The sequence below is a fragment of the Chelonia mydas genome, chromosome 3 (genome assembly GCF_015237465.2).
Source record: "Chelonia mydas isolate rCheMyd1 chromosome 3, rCheMyd1.pri.v2, whole genome shotgun sequence".
NCBI lineage: Eukaryota > Metazoa > Chordata > Testudines > Cheloniidae > Chelonia > Chelonia mydas.
This window is the reverse complement of record NC_057851.1, coordinates 137,652,561-137,678,116: the sequence shown is the minus strand read 5'-3', so window position 1 is coordinate 137,678,116 and position 25,556 is coordinate 137,652,561. Positions and strand designations below refer to the sequence as shown.

The window sequence follows — 25,556 nt, the reverse complement described above, 5'->3', positions numbered from 1 at the left end:
AGTGCAAAGTTTACCAAAATGTTTTCAACAGCAGCACCAGGGTCTTAAACCAGAGCATATTAAGTCAAGTAGTAATAGTCTCTGACCATTTAATAAAAAGTGGGCGAAAATTATGGCTGGGCTTAGTCAGCAAAAATGAAACTGGTGGGTTTTTTTGAGGTGTCTGTGGGGGAGGGTTACATTGGTCTTTTTAAGAGACCTTTTATTTAGAGGTTAGTGATATAACGGCCAAGTAAGCTTGGCTGTGAATTTGGATTTTTTTAAAATCAGTTTGCTTCTCTCATACAAAACTTCAGTGTTCGCATGAAGCCAATTATTGATAACCAAAACCTTCAAGGACCTAAGTTTTCAGTGGTTCCCCTTACTCCTTTCTCCATTTTAAATGACTGTCATAGTAAGTCTTGCAGGAGAACATAGTCTATTTCAAATGGTTTTCATTAGTTCAAAATAAAAACTCAGTGTAACTCGTCTGCACCAGACAAGATGGTACTATATGGTTAGACACAGTTGATACTATTATATAACATGAATATTCATTTTACCCACACAAAGAATATTAGCCAGAGCTAACGTGGTTACAGAGGACAAGTGAATGGGAAAGCACAGGTATAAGCCTATAAAGCATATATAGTGAGCACAGGTATAAGCCTATAAAGCATCACCTAAAGTGTGGCTTCATGACACAATATGAAAAAGACAAACTACATGAAATACACCATCTCTGGTTTACTGCGTTCATTTAAAAATGACAATTCTTAACTAACATACTGTTACAAGAGCTAATTGGCAAGGAAACTTCATATACCCTTATAAAGGGAAAGGTCTGCTTTTAAAAAAAAGTACGCTCAACCATTTGGTTTAGGTGTAGTTTTTCCACAACTAATGTTCCCCGTTCCCAGCCAATGGGAGCTGCGGGGGGCGGTGCCTGGAGGTGCAGTCAGGGAAACACACAGACTCCTGTTGCCCCCTCCCCCCCCCAACACTTTCCAGCCACTTCCCGGAGTGGCACAGAGGCAGGGCAGGCAGGCAGGGAGCATGCCGGGCCGGATCCCACCCCCCGAACCCTCCTGCAGCCCAACCCCTTGCCACATCCCACACCCCTCCTGCACCCCGACCCCCTGCTGCACCCCGAACCCCTGCCCTGAGCCCCCTGCCGCACCCAACCCCCCTGCCGCACCCCCTGGAGGCAGGGAGGGGGCGCAGTTGGGGTGGGGATTTTGGGGAAGGGGTTGGAATGGGGGCAGGGAAGGGGTGGGAAGAAGTGGGGCAGGGGTGGGGCCTCATGGAAGGGGTAGAGTGGGGGCAGGGCAGCAGGCAGGGGTGGGGGAGACAATGAGGCAGCCCTCAGGCCAATGTGCTAGTCCTCATGTGGCCCTCCTGGTCATTTGAGTTTGAGACCCCTGCTCAAGAAGGAAAGTATTAGATGCTACGATAGTGCTAGTTGATCATGCACAACTCATTGCTGTGTGCTTGTGAAAGACGGCACATGGAAGAAGAAGAGATGGTGGTGTCTCATTTAACTATCATTGCCTCAGAAAGCTAAAAAACTTCCAGCTGGGGAAGTTCTGTTCTAGCTTGTGCTAGAAGCACAAGACTCAAGGGTGAAAATCCTCTCAGAATGGTTAAGTTTTTTTTTTTTTGAAGGACCAAAAATTATTTTAAGGCTATAGTTTCACCACCCAACCTTCCATTCCTACACAGATAATTACCACTCTGGACTGTTGCCTCCGCAGCATGAACTCAATAGTGATTTATCTCATCACAGGATAATCTTGTCATGTACAATCTCATTATTGGATATCCTCACTACTGGACAATTTCTAATAGCCTTTTGAGTATGTATGTCAGCTGGCTATATTTCCCTCTATGAAAGAATGCAGTGCAGATTCAAATAACCCCTGAGGAGTCTCTTGCTTCCTTGGTCAGATATTCTGTTTAGTAGTTCTCCCTCAGAACATGTGAAATCTGAGCATTCTTCACGAAGCATACATAAACAATAGTGGTTTGTCTAATTCCAGTTTATTTTCAAACAACATGTCCGAGCATACACACAGTTTAGTGGTTTGTCACTTTCTAGTGTTATAGTGATATCTGTCAAGTGACATTTACTGGCACTTAATCTTTATATTTATAATATCTATATATCAGGAATAGTAAATCACTAGGAGTCTTCTGAGAAGAAGCCTCCATATGCTGTTTTCAAGGTCTAATTTTCCAAGTTCTACTAATTACACAGCTCTGAGAAGCAGTCCTGAAAATACACCAGACAAAATCTACTCTCCTATCCTTACCATGATGATGTTTTTACTGTAAAATACTGTAAGGCTACATCATCATATGGACAGAAACCACACCTCTTTAAAAATAACCTACACTCAAATATCAGTAATGTTTTAAATAACAGAAGTGGAGAAGGAAAAGCAGGTGTGAAATGACACAGTAATGTTCTTGACGCCTGCCATTTTGTCGAATTGTATTAGGGCTGATCGACACAGTTAGGGCACAGATTTAACTAAAACAGTTCAAAACCTGTGTTAAGGAAATCAGTGCAACTTCCCAAGTTACGTTAGTGCTTAAACTGTGTAGACCAGCCCTCAGTGAGAAAAGATAATACCTACCAACTGTTTTTAAAAATGAACAAACAGAGTACATTATTGTTTTAATCTTTTCAAATGTACAAAGTATTTTCAGACACTTATGTATAGCTAGTTTTTACTTTTGGGTTTTATAAAAATACTTGACATTTTCCCTTTTCAAGTTTCATTGGGGCAAATTCTGCATTCAGCTACATTGTGAATTAAACTGATATAGCAGAACAGAATTTGACCCTTGGTTTTTGTTTTTTAAATGTGTACTAATGGTTTTATTCCTTGTTATTATCCATAGCAAAACACTATTTTGAAGTGCAATTGCTAAAGACTGGCAGTTAGACCCATTGCTGATTTTCCACATTTTGTTTGTGTTCTTAGATCCCAAGACTTACAGCTAAAGGAACCAAGAATTTAACATCTATTGGGCAAGCCCACAAGAAGTTTTTCCTTAAGCCGAGTTTGCATTATATTTTCAGTTTTTAAAAATGTGTCCATTGTTACGTCTCTGAATACATGTACAAATACAAAATGTAATATAAAAAAATGAGATTCCAGGATTGTCACTCATTTTTGTGTGTGTCACTTTGAAGCCTAGAATGTCTGAGTTAGCGTGAAACGCTGGAAATAGCTACAAGCATAATTGAGAACTCTTATTTGTTCAGACTATCAGCAAGTTCAATCATCACTGTGATTTGCAGTCTGTTATCATCCAATGTTCAAGTTCTCAGCCCTTTTCAGCTTTTTTACACTTTACAAATTACATGCGTACGACAGCAGCAGTTTTCATAGAGTATAAAATTTAAGAACTTTCTATCCAAAAAACCTAAGTACATAAATACCTCATCCATGTGTGAAAAATAATTTATGTATTGAAAATATCTTTAAGGATAGATCAACATAATACCATCTGAAGGAGATACAAGCATGGATAACTGTAGAAAGCTCCACATTGAGATAAATTATTTTAATCCTTGAGAAAAAAATGCTGTTTTGGACACCTGCAAATCAAGATCTAAAGGTCTTCCAAGATTGAGAAACCTTCCTTGACAAAGGCGAGAAAACCACCCTCAGTAAACTCCAATTAACAAGTACTACCTGTCTTATCTGAATTGAGCATTAGCTAGCTCACTCTCAGCTAAATCCTTACCTCAGCCAGGCACTGAGAAAGCTGATATACTGTACCATCTGGATTAGATTAGGAGGAAAGTAGGAGTTGAATGCCTTTGGCAAACTGCTGATTCCATGGTCCAAAATGCCTCACTATCCCTGCCACCAATATCACATATACGTTGAAAGTTAGAAGTGACAGAATACCATCTTTCAAAAGAGATCTCGAAGGAAAGATGAGAAGTTACCCAGAAATACCTGTCTGAAATAAGAACAGAATTTTTCAAGACTATTTCCATTCACTCATGCCTGGGTTCATAGTTAAGGAAACAAAACCTCATGATCAGTGGTATTAAAAGCTTCTGACTAATTCAAACAAACAATCAGCATGGACAACACAACTTCTAGTCTCTATACCATATCACAGGCTGCAAACATAAGGACAGGGATAGAGGACATCTGAATGTAACACCTTATGAAACAGTTATGGCCTGCAGGCATTATCTACAGAGTTTACCAGGGCCACAGGTACAGTCTCTCTCTTACTAAATCTGCAGGCCCAACCCGAGGAATTTTCAAAATTACTACTTACTGTTATGGAGCATCACTAACTGACTTCAGTGGGAGTAGTGGCTATTCAACGTCCCTGAAAAACTGTCATTTATTTTATTTGGAAAGGAAGGATAGTCCAGTGATTAGAGCACTAGTCTAGGACTAGGGAGCGCTGTTCTAATGCAAACTTCTTGTGTGACCTTGAGCAAATCATTTAGCCTCTCTATGCCTCAGTTCCCCAACTGTAAAATGGGGATAATAGCACTGCCCTACTTCACAGGGGTGTTGTAAGGATAAATACATTAAAGTTTCTGAGGCACTCAGATACTATGGTAAGGAAGTCCACGTAAGTATGATAGACAGATATGGATTTAGTTGCCCTTGTTTTAGGTACCAGAATTTGAAAAATTTGACTATACCATATTCACACTGATCACACTCAGAAAGGACATCTCAATCATGTTTAACCTGAGAGAAGCAAGCATGTGAGCCAACTACATCTTAAAAACAAATCAAATTCCATTATTGGCATAAAAGGTTGACATTAATAGAGTTGTGGCCACTTATGCCAGTTATGAATTTGGCCCAAATTGATTGATGTCTAGATTATCTCTCTTCCTGTGAGCAGTTACTAAACCACATGATTTTGGTCCTAATTGTCTAAGATGTTGCTGGCTACTGTCTTTCTAATAATTTTGGCAAGGAGTTTTTGGAAAGGTTTCATTGACAAGTTTTTAAGATTTAATTTTTATTCTATTAAAAGTCAAGTCCCCCGCCCGGGATGTGGGAGCTCAGGCTTTGCCCCCACACCTAGGACAGCAGGGCTTGGGCAGCCTCAGGTTTCGGTCCCCCTCTCCTGGTGTAATAATTTTTGTCAGAGGGGGTTGCAGTGGAATGAAGTTTGAGAACCCCTGGTCTAAAGCATCACAGCATTGCTTTCTAATTGCAAGGTAAAATGTACACACAATTCAAAGATTTAACCGTTAGGAAAGAATTCTTTAAGATGTATAGTCCAAGTTGCAAAACATTAACTAACAAAATTCAATAACAGTGATATTCCAGGTTCTACAATGAAATCAACTGGCTGCCCATTTTATCAAGAGGCAGCAAATACTCTGGTTGGTGGGGTTTACAGAAGTACAAGATGATTAGAGGTAAAAAACTAGACAATTACTGTATAAAGTGCATATAAAGGGATTTTCTAATAAAATGTATCCTGTTTATGTCTTCTATGAAAGCTGAATAGATTTTCAATGGAGTTCATCACGAAATTACAGTAAAAAAAAAAAAAAAAAACTTGCCAAAGAAAATTAAACAAGAAAATTCTATCAAATAGGATGACACAGGCAGATCTAGTGCACACATAGTCAGGTGAGATTTTAGGGGTTTAGCTTGAAGATAAAATAGAGAACAGCATCAGAGCAAAGAAGATACGTGGGATGAGCACAGAAGGGACTGCAAACAGTTAAGCTACTAAGATGGTTTGCAAACAGGTTTTGGGGATGACCAGGGTGAGTTGAAGCATCTCAGTAGTAATTCTAAACAGGAATTCTGAGACACAATGGGGTGGAAAGGAAAGTGCACTCATTTGCATGCCTATATTCAGAATGCTTCTAACCTGCAGCAAGTCAAAAGGAGCATGTTACAAAAATATGCTTTCTTCACCCTCCCCCCGCTAAAAGGAATATTTACTGTTAATTTAGTGCTGGTGAAAGGTCCCAGCTCTAATAGCTCTGAAGACTGAAGTCCCCTCTATTCACAGAACAGATACAACACGTGGAATGGAAAAGGTTGCTCCACTGCCAAAGCGCCTCAACCCATACCTGAAGTGACAATCTCCATGCCAACACAATCCTTGTCCTCTCTACTGAGACTGTCAAAAAGACTGGCCACTTAGTGCCAATGGTATGGTGATACGGACGCTACCACTAGCATCACTGGACACAGATCTGTTCATTAGGGACTGAACAGAGACCACCAGTTTATTTTATTAATTTTTATTTATTTTTTTGCTAGCTAATTCCTTTATTGTCAAGTTGTCAAGTCCAATGCAGGGTTTGTAAAGCCAGAACGTCAAACACCATAAAACAAAATATATTATAGGTGGAGTAGTCCTGATATTATTTTACTTCACATCAGCTTGCATTAATGAGGTGCATTCAGCATGAATCTAGTGCTCAGAAAAGGCCTCAAAATGCAACTAACTTGGCATTTCTAGCCACAGACTGCACAGAAGTGCTCCCCACTAAAATGCAAGATTGACTCAACCTATTTAAAGGGGAAAAACCTGATAATGAAGGGGTTAAGATGCTAGCCTGGAAGCTTTTTACATTGTCATATCGCACTGACAGGTTTCCAAGCAGCCTCGGACTCTTGCTTCCCCGAGTTTTTATAATCCTCAGTCATGAAAGGAAACCAAGAATTTCAGAGTGGCTAACAAGAAGCACCCCTGCTGAGTACATCAGGCTGCTTAGTTTGTTAAAACAATGAACTGACTACCACTCTACACAGATATGTGAATCTTTTTACCTGATGAAGGTATAAGTCTTCACAAATTAGAAAGTGTATATCGTACAATCAGTCATATTATTTTTCTATACTATACACCTTTCCGAGTCATTTTCTAAATAAGAAAATTACAGCACTTACCATTTTCCTAAAACTTCAATAGTTTCTCAAAGATATTGTAAGGACAGCAAGATTTCTTTAGCCCTGAAAGATTCAGTATGCAGTTATCTGGCAGGCTCTCATTCTGCAACAAAATTCAGTAAATATAAAGTATTTAAAAAAAGATACATTTGGGTACTTCATGACAGTAAGTTCTAACCATAAACAAACATTGTTTATTCTATCTATTTCATGCAAAAATGTATATGTTCCCAGTAACAACAGGGGTTAATAGAGGAAAAATCTCTTTGACTGTAGCTGTGGTATATAGGAGTCCATTCCCAGTTCCCAAAATACACAAAAGAATGGAAAGATGAGAAGTATGAGAAATCTTATCATAAAACCAATGCTATTATATCATAATGTCAGAACACAGAAGGCTATAAAATTCTTGATCTAAAAGAGTTCTTATTTCTACATCATAAAAAGAGAACAGAATAACAGAATTCCCCTGTTAAAAGGAAGCACAATTTACCTTAAAGTCAACCACAATCCTTAGTGAAGGAAAGGCCTGTACTCAAATAAATCCTGATGTGAAGAAAACAGTAGTGTCTTCTCTATGAAGGACAGCAGAATAAGCTTAGGGCTTGATCATACAAATAGTCCCTGGAATAAGTCCCAACTACTCTGAGTAACCCTATTGACATCAGTTGGACTACTATTTCTGTATTAAGCACTACATTTGGCAAGAAGTGTTTGCAGAACACCTCAGTATCATTTAAAAACAAAGTTCACTGTATTTTCAAAATTGCACAGTAAAACTATATTTGGGGACAGCAGCAAACAGTTTCTCTAAGAAAACAGAACGCTTTATGATCAGTAAATTGTTGGGCTCTCTGTTACTAATTTCTCAATTAAAAACAAAAACCTCATTCAAAAATAGATTGAGAATGTACACAGCACTCAGCTGAACAGATTTTTTTCCCCCTAAGATTCAGTGAAGATTAACACGGTACTCAGAAAGAAAAGGAGTACTTGTGGCACCTTAGAGACTAACCAATTTATTTGAGCATAAGCTTTCGTGAGCTACAGCTCACTTCATCTGATGCATCAGCTTATGCTCAAATAAACTGGATAGTCTCTAAGGTGCCACAAGTACTCCTTTTCTTTTTATGAATACAGACTAACACGGCTGCTACTCTGAAACATGGTACTCAAATGCAGTTGCAGAATCAGGGCCTAAATCAACTATTTGATTGGAGATGCCAAAGGGTCAAGGAATTCCAAGTGTCAAAAGCACTGGCACAAACCCCAAAACGTCGTATTTTGTTTCTGGGGCTTGAAAAATTTACACCCCAGTGACCAATAAGATACTTTCCCTGGCAATGGGGTGGTGGGCAAAAGTTTACGCTATCAGTTTCTCCAGAATGTAAGCTCATTTAAAAAAATAGTTGCTAGACTTTATAGTTGTGAAGATACCTTCCAATTATAAAGGACATTTAAACCAATTTAGTCCTGAGTACGCAGATAGTCATCTCCATTGCCTATGTTGCACCTTAGAGCTTGACCACAGCAACAGCGAAAATGACCATTATATGAAGTTTCACAGCAGCTAGTCAAAGCCTGGTGGACAGGGCAATAGTGTAAGTGACAAGTATCATGTCAAGTGCACTCTGTTAAGCCCAGAAGCAGAGGCAGGCTCTGAACCTATTCACAAGTACCAGAAGCCCATTCACCTATGACTCCAGAGGCTTGGAGGTAGAGTGGGTCACTTCAAATTAATCAAATACCTTCTAAAATAAGCCTTCCTATTTAATCTTCAGCTTCATCTGCTGACCTCCAGCAGAACTCCTAAATTATAAGGAAAGCAATATGTAATTAATATCTTGGTTTATAAGATCACTAAAAAAGGTCCCCCCCCTTCCCCCCAGCCCTCTCCTGCTGGTAATAGCTCACCTTAAGTGATCACTCTGGTTACAGTGTGTATGGTAACACCCATTGTTTCATGTTCTCTATGTATATAGATCTCCCCACTGTATTTTCCACTGAATGCATCCGATGAAGTGAGCTGTAGCTCACGACAGCTTATGCTCAAATAAATTTGTTAGTCTCTAAGGTGCCACAAGTACTCCTTTTCTTTTTGCGGATACAGACTAACTCGGCTGCTACTCTGAAACTTGGTTTATAAGGTTGAGCAACCATTGGTGACATTTTCATTACTCACATTGTGCTGCGGTCAGATCATATTAATCTGTATGACTGTCTCTTCCATTGCTCTAGAAGTTACATGGCTTCAGACCCATTCAAACACCAAATAAACAAACACATGAAAATCAGACATGAGGTGAATTTCTAGCGCCGACTGTTAACCAGCCTTTGGACTCCCCCCTGCGCCGGGCGCTCCTGCCCAGAGCAGCGCAGCGACCTCGCTGGCTCCCCTCCGACCAGCCACCCGCCGGGGTCCTCCCTCAGAGCAAGACCCGGCCCGCCGCCCCGCGGGGTGTTTACCCGTCCCCGAGGGCTGCACTGGCAGCGGGCTGCGCGCCAGGAGAGGCGGCATCTCGGCCCCAGGCTCCTCGCCCTCCCGCGGGCTGATGCGAGAGCCTCCGCCCCGCTCCACGTCTCCCCCCCGCCCCGCATCGACACCCCCGCCCCGCATGACCCGTCCCCGCATCTTCCCGCGCGGCGGCACCGCGCTCTGCCCGCCACAGAGCCGCGGCCACCCGGGCTCCGAGCCCCGCAGCCGCCACCCCGCTTCCTTCGCCTCTGCCCCTTCCCGGGTGACCCCCGCCCGGGGTCCCGCCCCCGGCTCCGCGCGGGCAGGGGAAGGGGGGTAGGCAGAGGAGCCTCCGTCTCCTACCTAGGTGCCCGGCTGCCCCGGCAGGGCTACGGGCGGCCATGGCCGGCGCTGGGTGCGGGGGTCTCTGGCGGGCTCTGCTGCGGACTCCCGGCGACGCAGGGCTGGCACCATAGAGAAGAGGAGACTTGACGGCCCAAAATCATAGAGCGGAGAAGCTAGAGAGTCTGGGACCGTGTACGGCCGCCTACTGGCGGAAGCGGAAGTGATGTAGCCCGGGCGCTTGCGCCCTGCCCTGTGTTTACTGGCCGGGAAGGTCACCCACGTGGGGGTGCGGCTCGGACTCTGAGATGCTGGTCGCGTTGCCGGCCCCGGGGCCCAGCGGGCGGCGCTCAGTGCTGGCGGTTCTGGGGGCCGCGGCCGCCGCGCTCAGGCCCTTGCTGTGCGGCCTCCCCGGCTGCCGGGCTCCGCGGCGCGGCCTGGGGCAGGAGTCGCGGCAGCACCCGGACTCCCGGCTCCAGCTGCGGCTCCCGGAGGCGGCCGAGGCGGCGCGGCTGGTCCTGGAGAGGGCGCGGCCCTCCCCCCCGCTGCGCAGGTTCATCGCCTGCCCCGACCTGGCCCGCGCCGTGCGCGCCAGCCTGGAGTGTGGCCCGGCCCGTGGCCCCGAGCCCGTCGTTCTGGAGTGCGAGCCGGGTAAGCGTCCCCCGCGGCCCTGCCCGTGTAGCTTCCTGCAGCGCCGAGCACGGACCCGCTGGGCCGCGGCAAACCTCGCCCTCATGCGCCGGGGCTGGGGTCGCGGAGGAGGGAGCTGGGAGACTAAGTGCTGCTTAAAAACCTGTCAGCGTCTGAGTTTAAACCTTTCAAACGTGTCGGCTGGGCCTCATCAGCTCTGGGGGAGCCACCTCGAGGCAGGGCCCCAGGCTGGCGGGGAAAAGCCAAGGGGTTATTCTGGGAACGGGGCAACTGCGTCCCAGCTCTTTTATCGTTAGGGCCCTGACCGCATCTGGTGCTGGGTAGGAGCCGCTGTGTTAGCGAGACAGCTGGGCTTGGTGGCTTATGGTCATTGGGGATGGGATGAAGGGAAACCTTGTAAATGTTCACACGGAAATATGAACTTAATATTTTTGGAAGGACCTAAGCAAAACGACGTAAAACATAATGCTGGGGGAAAAAAGAGTGAAGTGGTGGGTCTTGTCCAGTGTCTTCAAAATTGGTCTAATATTCTGGGGCTAGGTTGGCAATCCGCACAGCCTGAAAAGTTAGTGCAATGAACTTAAATCTGATTGCAGGTCTCTGCAAAACTGATTTTAGGCTCTAGTATTTGAAGAGGGATGGTGATTATAAAGAAATTATCAGACTTCATTAGGAGTAGTTTTAATGCTACAAAGTTCTGTTTCAGTAACACGACAGGATCTTGCATCTTTGCTGGAAGGTTATGATCACAGCTTCAAGCTCTACATCCTGATACTGGTTCATATTAAGTGCTGACACTGCAGTGCAATAGTGGGGTGCTGTGTCTTACTGGTTGTTCTTTGCATGTGATATTAAAATTAGGTTCTGCCTGCTCTCTCTGTCTGGAGCTCTTATGGAAAAGTGCCTGATGCTGCCCCACTGATGTGAAAGGAAGCTTTACCATTGGCTTTGCTGGCATTACCTTTCCCTGTTCTGCACATTTTCTAAATATTTCAAACAGAACTCAGAACAGAGTGTCTAAAGTGTAGGGCTCATGGCATTACCACATGGGGAGAAACATTGAAAAGCTAGGGATTGCTGTTGCCTCATTAGTTATTTTCCCTCACCAGTCCATTTAATAAAGGAAAAAGTAATTTTGAATATGCATGAACAGTTAAATACAATTAATTTTAATTACATTATTATTTTGGTATTGTATATTATGTTACCTGTAAGCCTACATTTCAGCATAGAAACATTTTTGACTGAACTACATACACACCTTTTATTTCAAAAACTTCTTATCACAAGTTCAGTAAATGTGGTCTCAGTATATCCACACTGCCTTTTTCTTTACGTTACAACCACACATTTCTCAGTCACTGCACAGGAGACGCTCAGCTGCTAAACAGTAGCAATGCAGATCAAGGCTGAAGGTCCATTTAGACTGTCAGAGCTTGAAGAGAAAATTGTAGAACAACTGTAGAGATCTCCAGAAATTTGGGAGAGCATGTCTGACTACTGTCTAAAGCTCTTATGCCGCAAAAATTTGCACACATGCTTAATTTTACTCACACGTTGCAGACTTAGGGCATAATTCTTTATCTAATCTCCGTTCCCCTCCACCTCCCTCCTGCTCCCCCTCCAATATTTAGGTAAACTTATTTTTCTCCTTCTTGAAAGGCGTGTGTACCAGTTATGTCCTTTGGGAGTCCATGTTAAAGGATAGAGCTAAACAATGATGATTTTTCCAGGTCCTGGAGTCTTGACCCGGACGCTACTCAATGCAGGTGCCCGAGTGGTAGCTCTGGAGAGTGACAAAGCTTTTCTTCCAGATTTACAGGTATGTTTTTTTCTAAGGGTATCTGAAATTTGCAGTGAGGTAGGAAAATGAGAAATTAATTTAAAATCACACATCTGTTTGAATTTTTTTACCTGTTACAAGTAACATCTAAGATAGATACAAGTTAAAGATGGCAGGAAAAAATATTTTTCTTTTTTTAATTTGTTTACTTTGCACATTTGACAGCACTTTGCCTTTCACTGTTTCTCTCATATAGCCAGTCAATTTCTCCTGTTTGTGCAGGATTTCGAGTTGAGGTCTCGTTAAACAGGGACATACTTAGATTTGTGGCTAATAGTCACCTAAATGATCCTGACTGTGTTTTTAAGCAAGATGGTTTTCATGTGGTCTTCAGAAGCTTCTACAAATATTCTTATCTACTTTCAATGATTATTTTACTGATTAAACTTTTGTCCTGGATCCTGCAGTTGACTCCAGGCAAGTAGACTGTTGGGTCCATGATTTTAGTGGGGCTTTGCATGGGCCTGGAGGTCTGCAGATTTGGAGCTTTTTTTGCTGTTTCGGAGAGACTGAGATTTGGGAGCCAAGATTCCTGCTTGTTTCCAGCTCTGCTATTGACTTGGCATAAGCATGAGCAACTCACTCAACTTCTTTGTGTATATTCATTTTTAGTTGTTATGCTAATCAAATGTTTGTTAAAAATTACCAAAGGTTACACAAGTTTAATAGTGCATTGCAAAGTTCCAGTTGAGCAAATGCTAAATATGTAAAAAATACATCTGCCTTGCATCATAAAAGTAGCTGGCCTACATGCAACATTTCAATAGCTAGGTCTGTGAGCAATGTTTGTTATTTTAACTAGTATTTACAGAATCTTTTTATTTTAAAGATAATTCATTGAGTTTTTGTTTTCAGATGGAAAAATACCTAGGATGTGTCCAAATTATTGGTGTTGAAAACTTAAAATTTAACTTCACCATTGCTTTCAGTCTCTGGAGAACAGCCTACATGGACAATTAGAAGTTGTTTATTGTGACTTCTTCAGATTGGACCCTTTGGGCTGTGGAGCTATGAAACCACCTGCTATGTACTCTGAGAAACTTTTTGAAAATTTGGGCATCTTGGCAGTTCCTTGGACAGCAGGTAAATTGAAAATCAACCTAATGTTGTGGGTACGTAATTGAGGCCTCAGAGGCAGTTTGGCAGGTGCTTGAATTGCTGAATTTTGTATAAAATGGAGTGGAGTACATCTATCATCTTCTTTAATACAGAGATATGACTCATAGATACTACATGCCCAGTAGTCTGGCATTTTAGTAAGAGGTAAAACAGTGTATGGTGGAATATGTAGTGTCAATTGTTTGCACCTCTTTAATGGAGATTCAGACAGACACAAACTGCATTCAGTGGTGGGCCATACTGTAAGCCATACCTGAGCAACAACAAAATCTGTAAATACATTCAGGTTAAAATGCTTGCTCTCGTGGTTGTAACTTACACTTTAGTGTTGTTGAGGTTGTGCAGTACATATTTGAAAATTCAAAGATACCTTTGCTCATTTTCAAAACAGATGTTCCTGTAAAAATTATTGGATTCCTTCCCCAAAAAAAGGAAAGAAACACTCTTTGGAAGCTTATCTTTGTCATGTATGAACGCAGTTCCATATACAGATATGGAAGAATAGAACTGAACATGTTTGTTAGTGAAAAAGAGTACAAGGTATGTTTAAGTACAAGAGATTTCACTGATTAATAAAGAGAAGCTGATGCTTCATTGAAAACTCTAGAACATTCTGTGTAGAGGCATTTTGTCCATGTGTTGCTTAAAAAATGTTCTTCCTTTTTATTTACTTAAGGATATTTTTCTAACAAAAGGGGGAGGGACTGTCTCTCTGCTGCTTGCTCCTCCTGAAGGAATGTTTGTCTGTGAAAACACAGTTTGTTTTAAAGGAAGTGAGTGTCACAAATTAGAGTGCTCTTCATGTGAGGGACAGTCAGTAGAAGCCAGATATATTGAAGACATGCTGGTGCCTGATGGAAAACCAACACTTCTGTTGTATATTTTTTAATGCAGTAACAGTAGTTCCCAGACTTTTTCATGCTGTGACTCCCTTTGGGATCACCTCTGTTGATGCAGCCCCCTCCCCTGGTGTTTGGTATTCAGATTGGCTTTTCACAAATGAACACTCCATCTTAACAGTCTACTTTGAAAACTATCATGGGGGTTTACCACCAGACCAAAAGAAGGGGATGGGCAACTGGTGGCCCAGGGGCCACATCCAGCCTGGCATCATTTTATTTGGCCTGCCACCCTGCATGCTGGAAGAGAGGGATCCAGTGAAGCCCCCTCCTGCCAAAGTCTTCGCAATTGCCCAAAGTTCTAGAGGTCACCGGGCAGGAACTGGGGAGCGTGGCCCAACACCTTTTAAGCAGTGATTCTGTATTAAATCAGTATGGCTGCTGCCAGAGTGGCCTGGAGCATTGCTCTGGCTGCATGGTCACATTGCCACTGAAATTTGACCAGCTGCTCCTCTGTACAAACAGGTGTGGCCCAGCCAAATGGTGTTGCTACCCCTGGCACACAGGGAGTCTGTTCCTGTACAACAGGGGAGTCCACCAAGAATTCAACTACTGGTGGCACCAGCTCATGCGCTTTGTGAGTACGAGAGAGGAGTCCCTGGCTGAGAGAGACTCAGCATCCTTGACACGGGGGTGACACAAGCATGGGCTGGAACGCCTCCCTGGCAGGGTGGGGAACACCAGAATTTGCCTTCCCTCCAAGAAATATCTGAATTGGCGCCACTGCTCACGCTCTTCCAGGGAGGATCTGGCTGAAAGTAATATAAATTCTTTCAGTGGGGACCACGCTCCACTGGGAGACCTACACCTGTGATTTTCATATCTTTTTTTTACAAACAAATCCTACTAAATCTTGATATAAATATCAGGTATTTCTGTAAATATTAGGATTTCTAGATGTACCTATGTAATCCAGTTTATCCCATATGTTTCTAAATACTTAATTTGTATTCTCTTTTAAAATAAGGGATTTAAATACCACTAAATTTGCAGTTCAGCAGTGATTTATGATAAAATGATTGGCAAAAAGGGCAGCCCATTTCTTTTAGTGTCACCACTATGGTGTTACTTCCTTACACTAATTTACCACTCTCTTCATGCAATTTCTGTAACCCCTCCCCCAAAAGCACCCCACTCACCCTGATATGAGCTGAATGCCTGTCTTGGATAAATACTGTTGGAATCCACTTCCCTAGGTAAGGGTACATCTGGCTCCATTTTTCAGTTGATCGTTGTGTCAAATCTATAGTTAAAAATGAAATCACTCCACAATAGATGCACGCACTTCTGTCTTTGCTCAGTTCAGGATTAACTGAAATGTTGGGTTTTGTCCTTTCTGGAAGTTGTTTGACATATAGTATTGAGTTGAATTGCCAGGCTTCTTATGAAGGTGCCTTAGAAAACCTTTTTGGCATTCATACAATCCATCATCTGGAGCTGTTTTAACAAATTGGCTGCATGATCCTCTTTCTTAGGAATAGTACTAGCTTTAATGTAAAATGAAATCGATGCAATAACAATAACATATCCCAAACTTGGGTAATCCTTTGGCTCTTGTAGAGGTAGAGTGAATGGGTGAGTATTTTCTTGTTCTTTCATAAGACTTCTTTCACTCTCCTAGTAAAGAGGTTAATATAGACGTTCTTATGCAGTTTAAGTAGGTAATTTTAAATATTAAAATATTGTACGAAATGAAGTGGTTTTATGGTGGAATCTGTTTTTCTAATGTGTTCATCTGACAGGGAGGCCTAAAATAATGTGTGATGCATGTTGTGTGAGGTCTAAGGTTGAGCTTGGAGTGGAGCTTAAGTGAGTAGAGCTTGAAATTTTAGACTTAACTTTGAATTTGCTGTCTCTTGAGAACTTAAGTCACATTTATAAGGATTTTGGAGTGAATAGATACAGAAATAATCTTTTTTTTCCCAACTTTGTCTTTCTGTCAGGTATTGACTGCAAAACCTGGTGAACTAAGGAGTTATCAAGCATTAAGTGTGCTATGGCAAACAGCCTGTGAAATTAAGCTTCTGCATATGGTGAGTATTTTGTACTGTCTATGATGATGTCTACTGAGCTAAATGCTTTTTATAGTAAACAATGAAATTTTCTAAAACACTACATATTTTTAGTTTTCTGTGTTGAAAATGCTTTTATAAGAGTACCATTATAGTTAATGATCTGTGAACATTTTCTTTAGAACTTCCTGTCTTCAGAATTTGTGACATAATGTACTTATTCACTCTGTTACCCCAGATATTTACTTTTTTTTTAAACTCAAATCTGATTGAAATGTTAACAATTATTTTTAGTTTAGATCTAAAACTAGGGTTTTTAAAGTTGTAACATCTTTTCTAAATTAAAAACAAGAAACTCAGCAGTGTTAAACTATGGACAGGTTGCTTTAAAAAGAAACAAAAAAAAACCTCCAACAAATGCAGCTTTAAAATGGGGTATTTAAATAAATAAGCCTAGTAGCACTTTTTAAAGTCCCCAGGGCACTTTAGTTTTCTTGGCAGAAGCAATTTTGTGTTTCAGGCTTTTAGTGATTGGCTGCATGCTTTTTTCAGTATTTATTGAAAGGTTTGGATTGGCATTAAGAGAATAGAGATAACGCTCCTACTTTGTGGGCTGATTGAAGTGTGTTCCAGCTCCTGCTGACTCAAACCCCTGACCCACACTGATTCTTCCTGTCCTGTTCCACTCTCCTCACCCCTAAAAGGCTGGCACCAGCTAACTCATTTGCCTTTGATAGCAGGAAGTCCATCTGGAAAATGGAATTATTTCTGACCTACCTCACAGGGGCTGTGACCATACATGTATCGGAGATGCTCAGATACAACAGTGATGGGGGCCAGATAAGTACTTAGACAGAACCCGTGGGCAGAGAGGTGCATCAGGTGCACAAGAAAGAGTAAGATGGGTGGGCAGGAAGGATCCAGTCCAGGATGAACAAGCAGTAGGCAGCTGTAGACAGAACTATAGCATATATGAATTGGCAGTTGCTAGACATAAAAGGGATTCGTGCTGGGGTTTCTTTTAGAAATTAAGCCAATACAAATGTTCATGTATAATTTTGGCTGTAAAGGACTATATTTCAAAAGGTGGGAAGAACTTGGAAAGCTGGAGGTATTTTCCCGAGAAATAATTCCTTTCTCCACAGTTTTGCAGCTTTTGGCCCAATTCAGGAAGGTTACTTAAATAGGTGCTTAACTTTAAGCACCCAAGTAGTTCCACTGAAGTAAATAGGGATACTCACATGCTTAAGGTTAGGTACATGCTTAAGTAACTTCCTGAATCTGGGCCATTGTACTCTTCAGTTCATGTTTTTATTTTCAATATATTCCGCCAATTTTAGATCAAGTTTTAGAAACGATATTAGTGTAATATTTGGCAAAAGACTTTAAAAAAAAAAAAAATTACGAAGCCATGACAAAATATTCTAAACTTTAACTTTTTTTTTTTTTTTCCTCCCAGGAACCTTGGTCTTCATTTTTGACTAATTCAAAAACCAGGGGACTTGCAATACCAAAGAGCATGGTAAGACCCACGCATATGGTCTCTTTCTTTAGAGATGCTGTCGAACAATTTAGGCCCAAAATTTAGATTTTGGGGGGGTTAATTGCATTACAGATTTTTATAAGAAAATTCATGAATTCACTTTATTTAATTGAGATGTTTTTTATTGAAATACTCCCTTTCATTATAGGAAATTCAGACACAATGTGCTCTGTGCATAAAATGTAGGGAGTGGATTTGTGATTTATAAACAAAAGTAAAACTGAACCCAGCTAGTATCTTTTTATTAACCAAGGTGACAGAAATGCAGCAGACAGAATAAATGGGAAAAGAAGAAAATGAGACTTTTTGAAGGGACATCTCTTTAAAAAATATATTGTGTTAGCTGCTATTGATAACGCTTTAGATTAATAAAACAGAATTGAAAAAAAATCAAAATCCACTTTTACTTCTGATGTTTTGTGTAATACTTGTACTTCACTGTTCAGTTGCAAATTCATGTTCTCATGCTAGCACAATGATGCAAAAATTATTTGGGCTATAGATATAATAGTTTAAATGGCCAGGGACAATGTTTAAATTGAAACAAAATCCTGAAGTTTAAAAAAAAATGAAGACATTTGTATCCATTTTTATTGAATTTTGGTGTTAAAACTCATCAGTATATTACATTACCCAATGATGGCTCTTTTTAAGCTAAGATTTTAGCAATAAAACCCATAAAGGACTTTTTTTTTCTTTTTTTTCTTTTTTTTTTTGGTAATACTGAATGTTACTTTGCATGTTTTGATTATATCATATTTGGCAGCTTTGTAGACACATCAAATGTCCCCATAATTACAGCATAGGTCATATGAGGTGACACTTTAGCTGATGGCTACACACCAAATGGATTGTATAAGATACGTTCAGATCACTTCATAGAGTCAGGGGAATTAGAGATGGAAATGATCTATTGGGTCATATATCTCTTTCTGCCAGTACAAAACTACCTTTATCTTTAAGGATAAAAATAAGTTATTCATACACTTCTCAGATGGGAGGACAGTCTTAACAAATGTTACACCACAGTATTCCATATTTGTCCAAAAGACAGATAATTAAAATGAGTTAGATTCAGATTTTTTAAGGCCAGACCATTATGATTATTTAATGTAACCTCTTGCATAACAGGCCAAAATAACCTCACCTGAAAATTTCTTCATCAAGCCTATAACTTCTGTTTGAACTATAGCATATCTTTTAGAAAGATAACCTGTCTTGATTTGGAGACTCAAAGTGATGTGGTTAATTACCTTCACTGTTTTAAAAATGGTTAATTACCTTCACTGTTTAAAAAAAGAATTGCACATTATGTTTAGTCAGTATTTATCTAGCTTCAGCTGCCAACCATTGGATCTCATGCCTTTTTCTGGTAACTAAAAGAATGGTTTACTTTGAGAAGTCTTTCCCTGTGACTTAAAGAAATACACTATTTGTATCAAGGAAATGCAATCTTAACTATGACCTGTTTTCATTAACTCTTTTTGTTGTTGCAGCTGCTGCCAAACGACCACTTATGTTTAGTACGAATGACACCACGGAGGAATTTATTTACAGGTGGCATGACAACCACAAATTCATCTACCTTTATTCTTATGATAAAACAGTGTCTTGCTAAACGCAAGTCTAAACTAATTGATAGACTTAAGTAAGTATATGGAAAAGTTATATTACAGTTTTTCACCAGACAAATGACTGAAGGGTTCAGGACAATTTAGTAGTGTTTTGTTCTTAAATGATTATTCTTTACAGTCCAGATACAGGTTTCAGAGTGGTAGCTGTGTTAGTCTGTATCAGCAAAAACAACAAGGAGTCCTTGTGGCACCTTTAAGACTAACAAATTTATTTGGGAATATGCTTTCGTGGGCTAGAACCCACTTAATCAGATGTATGGAGTGAAAATATAGGAGCAGGTATAAATACATGAAAGGATGGGGGTTGCTTTACCAAGTGTGAGGTCAGTCTAACGAGATAAATCAATTAACATCAGGATACCAAGGGATGAAAAATAACTTTTGAAGTGGTAAGAGAGTGGCCCATTACAGACAGTTGACAAGAAAGTGTGAGTAACGGTAGGGAGAAATTAGTATTGGGGAAATTAAGTTTAGGTTTTGTCATGACCCAACCATTCCCAGTCTAGCCCACGAAAGTTTTTGCCCAAATAAATTTGTTAGTCTCAAAGGTGCCACAAGGACTCCTCATTGTTTTAGTCCAGATACAGTTTAGTGTTCCTTTAATTCTATACAACTACATGCAGAATAAACTTACAGTTGCTCAAAATACTATGTGATTGGAAATGAAGATTTTAGCAACAAATTAAAAATTACTCTGCCATTTGTGGGGCTGAGTAATTGCATACTGTAAATATTTATTTTTTAAATGCAGACATGCTTGCCAGTATTTCTTGCATAAATGTATTCTCAATTGCAGTTTGCAAACATGCATAAGAATATTAAGTTGCGTATCAAAATCAGTATTGCCAACCCACAACTCTGTACCTGGATATTTTTAAACAAATGAAACTATATAATGGAGCTAGTTTAGAAGAGGGGTTCGTGCGTTCGTTCTAAAAGAGATCGACAGATAACGTAGTCTGGAAATTTTTAAATTTTATAAACTGTGCTAGCTTCTTGCATGTTAAAAGATTTTCTTCTCTGTCAATTTATTAACAAGTTTCTTTACATGGGTTTGTTTCTGTAAATGCTCATTTAAAATATTAGGGTTTCCCATTATATTTTTGGGTTTGTATATAAATCTGAATTTCAACAAGACATTCTACATAATGCTGCATTAAAATATTTTAGAAAAGTAATTAGCAAAAAATATTGTACTGTGGTGTGCAGGCATGCACTACTGTCTGAATGACAGGCTGGAGCCAACAGCTGGGGTAAAATTGAGGGGTCCCTGTCCTGCCCTAGGGCTGGGCTATATAAACAGGAAGAGAGAGCTCGGAGAGATGGGAGTGGAAGCCATGCAGACTGCGGTGGGTCATGGATTCTTTCCTCTCAGGCTCTAGGAGACTTGTCTAATTAGAGTCTGTGTGGGAACAGATGCAGGATTCAGAGGTGAGGGCCTTATGAACCCTTTGTTTGTTTGAATTGCTCCTGTCCTGAGCCTTATTAAAAGAGGATATGCTCTTCTGTAATGTGTGCTGGCTTCTCTGTGCCCCTGGCTGTTAAAGTGAATCTGTTGCTGTCAAGTGAATTAAGCTGGGCACTCCCACAGTGCAACACTGGGCTGTAAGGGGGCACACAGAGGCAGCCCCACCTTTACATATAGATTAAAAACTGTATCGCTGATAATGGTTAAAGAGAATAATCATTAGGGCTGTCAAGCAATTAAACAATCGCAATTAATCGCACTGTTAAACAATAAGAGAATACCATTTATTTAAATATTTTGGAATGTTTACTACATTTTCAAATATATTTCAATTACAATACAGAATACAAAGTGTACAGTGCTGACTTTATATTTATTTTTATTACAAATATTTGCACTGTAAAAAAACAAAAGAAATAGTATTTTTCAATTCACCTAATACAAGTACTGTAATGCAATCTCTTTATCATGAAAGTTGAACTTACAAATATAGAATTATGTACAAAAAAACCTGCATTCAAAAACAAAACAGTGTAAAATTTTAGAGCCTGCAAGTCCACTCAGTCCTACTTCTTGTTCAGCCAGTCACTCAGACAGACAAGTTTGTTTACATTTGCAGGAGATAATGCTGCCCACTTCTTATTTACAATGTCACCTGAAAGTGAGAACAGGCATTCGCGTGGCACTGTTGTAGCCGGCGTCGCAAGATATTTACATGCCAGATGCTCTAAAGATTCGTATGTTCCTTGCTTCAGCCACCATTCCAGGGGACATGCGTCTAGGCTCATGACGGTTCTGCTCTATAACAATCCAAAGCAGTGCAGAACGACGCATGTTCATTTTCATTATCTGAGTCAGATGCCACCAGCAGGAGGTTGATTTTCTCTTTTGGTGATTGAGTTCTGTAGTTTCTGCATCGGAGTGTTGCTCTTTTAAGACTTCTGAAAGCATGCTGCACACCTCGTCCCTCTCAGATTTTGGAAGGGACTTCAGATTCTTAAACCTTAGGTTGAGTGCTGTAGCTATCTTTAGAAATCTCACATTGGTTCCTTCTTTGTGTTTTGTCAAATCTGCAGCAAAAGTGTTCTTAAAATGAACATTTGCTGAGTCATCATCCGAGACTACTATAACATGAAATATATGGCAGATTGTGGGTAAAACACAGAGCAGGAGACATACAATTCTCCCCCAAGGAGTTCAGTCACAAATTAAATTAATGCATTATTTTTTTAATGAGTGTCATCAGCAGGGAAGCGTGTCCTCTGGAACAGTGGCCAAAGCATAAAGGGGCATATAAATATTTAGCATATCTGGCACGTAAATACCTTGCAATGCCGTGCAAATACCTGTTCTCACTTTCTGGTGACGTCGTAAATAAGAAGAGGGCAGAATTGTCTCCTGTAAATGTAAACAAACTTGTTTGTCTTAGCGATTAGCTGAACAAGAAGTAGGATTGAGTGGACTTGTAGGCTCTGAAGTTCTGATTTTTGTTTTTGAGGGCAGTTATGTAACAAAAATCTACATTTGTAAGTTGCACAAAGACATTGCATTACAGTACTTGTTTGAAGTGAATTGAAAAATACTATTGCTTTTATCATTTTTACAGTGCAAATATTTATGATAAATAATATACACTTTGATTTCAATTACAACACAATACAATATGTATGAAAATGTAGAAAAACATTCAAAATATTTAATAAATTTCAATTGGTATTCTAGTGTTTACAGTGCGATTAAAACTGTGATTAATCACAATTAATCAACAGCCCTAGTAATCATTAAACAGTATAGTGTCCTAATGGGAAAATATGTCAAGTTACATTATGCAGAGTGCAGTAGGGATGCCAATTCTAATAGTGTTTCTGTTAGTGGGAACCTCGCGTAAACTGAAGCACAGAAAGCTAAAAAACCCAGAACAATCAAACTCCTAGTGCAAACTAGAGAAGTTAGACTGTTGAGCTGCGACAAGCAAAATAAACACCAGTTTTAAGCAGATCACACAGCAACAACTGTATTAGAGTAGCTCAACCTTATAACTCTTTTTGGGTGAAATTTGGTTCGTATGTTCTCACTCAGGGAATAAACTTTTTGTTTCACCAAAAATGTTTCACCAAACGTGGCTGTTTTTAAAGCACAGGCAGAATAGAATAAGATGTTTTTCTAAACAAAATTTGGTAGTTTTTGTTGTTGTTGTAACAACTCTAAGCCCTAGTAGGAGGCGATGGAAACTTGAAGTTTGGTAGGGACATAGTCCCTAGGTCATAGATATGCCTTTCAATTTTTAGGTGAAAATTGATTTTGATCTGAGTAAGTTATGGTTTTTAAAAAAGTAATTCACTTGTGTACAATGTTTTTAAAAGATCTGCCAGCATTACATTGGCATGTCACACACACGTGTGGTTTAGCTGAGAGGAAACTTCCTTTGAATAGCTGCTCTTGCTATTTCATTTGATTTATGTATATGTGCAGCATAAAGCTGAGTAGAAATTGAGTTAATATGTACAAAATACCAAAATCAAAAGTAGATTAAATAAGACTGTTGAAAATAGATTGCACAGTGCAGTGGGTCAGACTGGATGCCCTAAAGTGGTTTTCTACTATCTAATTTATAAATTAAGCTTTTAAATTATTTCCATCAGTTTTGCCTACCAATATTTTTTAGCCCCTCACTCCAAGACATTCAGGCTTCCTTATCCACTGTTACTCCATTTACTCCCTGTGGTGTGGTTATTAGTGTTCTCTTTCCATTCATGGGAAATGAATGCTCCCTGAGAAGAACCAGCCTCTGGTTAACTATTCCAATAAACAAACTGTTTTTTCTTTCATGTGTTGCCAGTGGTTTGTAGTCAATCTTCCGGCTGGTGGATAATCCCCCTGGCAATATGCTAATGACGTTTTATAACTCAGTCAGCAAGACTGGTATAAAAGGGTATCACAGGTTCCTTCCTTGTGGACTGTCAAATTGACAGGGTGCTTACTTTCCACTGGTTGCTTATGCCAAAATCTGTAGCTGACCTTGTGTCTCTTAATTTGCAGCTGCTGTGTATTAATAAACATACTTTTTCCTTGCCTTGAAAATAAATGCAGTCAAGATATCTGTAGGAACTGTACAGTTCCTAAATTTGATAGCAGTGACATAATGAGTGGGAGAGATAGTGGGTACAGTAAAACAGACCACCTCATATAATGGGGGAAAAGGGATTATTAAAAAAGGAAAAGGGTAATTAAACCCTTCAGACTGTCTCACCCTCATAACAAACATGGCTTTCATTGTCCCCAGGCATTGGAATCTAAACCCATTCATGCCCTAGGTTCTGTGTTATTTCAGTTGTACAATGAATGGAGGGGAAAATGCACCATCTGAAAAGTTTGTGATTAAACTCATGAATCTAATGGACAGAGGCCCCTATCGTCAGCATTCATAGAGAATAATTGGTGTCACCCGAGGGAATTCTTGACAGCCTGAAATTGAGAAAGAATTAATTGTGCCCAGTGTTGCACCTTACTGTTGTTTTCTTTGTAACTGAAAGAAATGCTAAAACATGAATTTTTTTTTTGTAATGTCTTGTGTTTCAGCTCATGGAGTCCAGACAGTGGGAGTAAACTGTTAAGGGAGCTAGAAATACCGGAAAACATTATAACAGGCAATTTGTACCCAGAAGAGTACAGACGCCTTTTTGAAGCTATGGAACGCTCTAAAGAATTTAGTCAAAGCTGGCTCTATGATGAAGTCTTGGAAAATACCAGGAACATAAATTTCTAAATCTAAACCTGCTGGTTTTGAAACAAATTATTTGTTTCAGTGACTATATTGTGATGCAAATAATAAGAAATGGGCTCAAAATCTTAGAATTCCATCAGTAAAGATTGTGTTGTCTCCTGCACAAATCAGAAGATAAAGTCGCTTGAGGTGCAACAGCCTGTCTACACAGGGGCAAAAAACTGTTTAAACCATGTATAGGCACGGCAGTTAACAGGTTGTTCTGTGTGCATGGGATTGAAGTCAAACTTTGCATCTTCTCCAGCAGCATAATGGCAACTGTTGTTGCTCTTGGAAATATGGCATAAAAGGAACTGCCTTTTTTGCTACTCTGCTGTATATTTGTTATATTTTAAAGAGTATGAGACCAAATACTTGTGCAATTTGGATTTGCGTGTCGGAATACTTAATTATGATTAACTTTTTCACAGTGCCCCAAAATGTTTAGACCCTTTATAAATATAAGACCTATTTTCCTTCTCCCTGGCCTAAGGAACACAGTCTAAAATTGACATGATACAATAATAGTTATGAACAAAGGGGTGAGGAAAAATGGGAGAGCGGAAAACAGTAGAATAATATGGCTTCTCAGGTTAGTTATATGTGTTTCTTGTTTTAATGTATGCTCTGCATTATATCTGTCTACTAGAGCTGGTGTGCTGGGGAGAGAGGAATATTTATAGTAATTTTTAAAAATTGAAATTTCAAAATTCAGAAGATGTTGATCAGTCTCTTCTACATACCCTGCCACCCATCCACATGCATATAGTCTTTGCTATCTTGTTTGAATCTAAAATTTTTCCACCAGACCTTTGAACATTGTATAAACCATGAAAATTGTCTCCTCCCCACGACCTATGCCCTTTATATATTTATGTTACAATGTGTGTATATTATATGTATATAAATACAACCCACTAAAATTGTA

The 25,556-nt window shown here is 40.0% G+C and overlaps 2 protein-coding genes across 23 annotated transcripts in view; one reads left to right on the top strand and one right to left on the bottom strand.

Moving 5' to 3' along the window:
• CNST (consortin, connexin sorting protein) overlaps positions 1 to 9,944 on the bottom strand; it is a 110,878-nt gene extending 100,934 nt beyond the window's left edge. Inside the window, exons 1-6 of one of the 22 annotated variants that reach the window (XM_043543384.1) lie at positions 9,718 to 9,901; positions 9,082 to 9,148; positions 8,648 to 8,708; positions 7,393 to 7,474; positions 6,900 to 6,962; positions 3,739 to 3,960 (exon numbers count right to left, since the gene is read on the bottom strand). The gene's annotated coding sequence lies outside the window, so the exon portion shown is untranslated. Of the gene's footprint in view, positions 1 to 3,738; positions 3,961 to 6,899; positions 7,003 to 7,392; positions 7,475 to 8,593; positions 8,709 to 8,813; positions 9,453 to 9,717 lie in introns of those variants that run through there. The other 21 variants (XM_043543377.1, XM_037895364.2, XM_037895353.2 and 18 more) reach the window with 21 other exon arrangements.
• On the top strand, positions 9,927 to 25,556 carry TFB2M (transcription factor B2, mitochondrial). Its single transcript, XM_007057987.4, has 8 exons — positions 9,927 to 10,347; positions 12,081 to 12,169; positions 13,120 to 13,273; positions 13,701 to 13,849; positions 16,152 to 16,241; positions 17,680 to 17,742; positions 19,260 to 19,411; positions 24,445 to 25,556. The coding sequence occupies exons 1-8, from the start codon at positions 10,005 to 10,007 to the stop codon at positions 24,629 to 24,631; spliced, it is 1,227 nt and encodes a 408-aa protein (XP_007058049.3). The 5' UTR covers positions 9,927 to 10,004; the 3' UTR covers positions 24,632 to 25,556.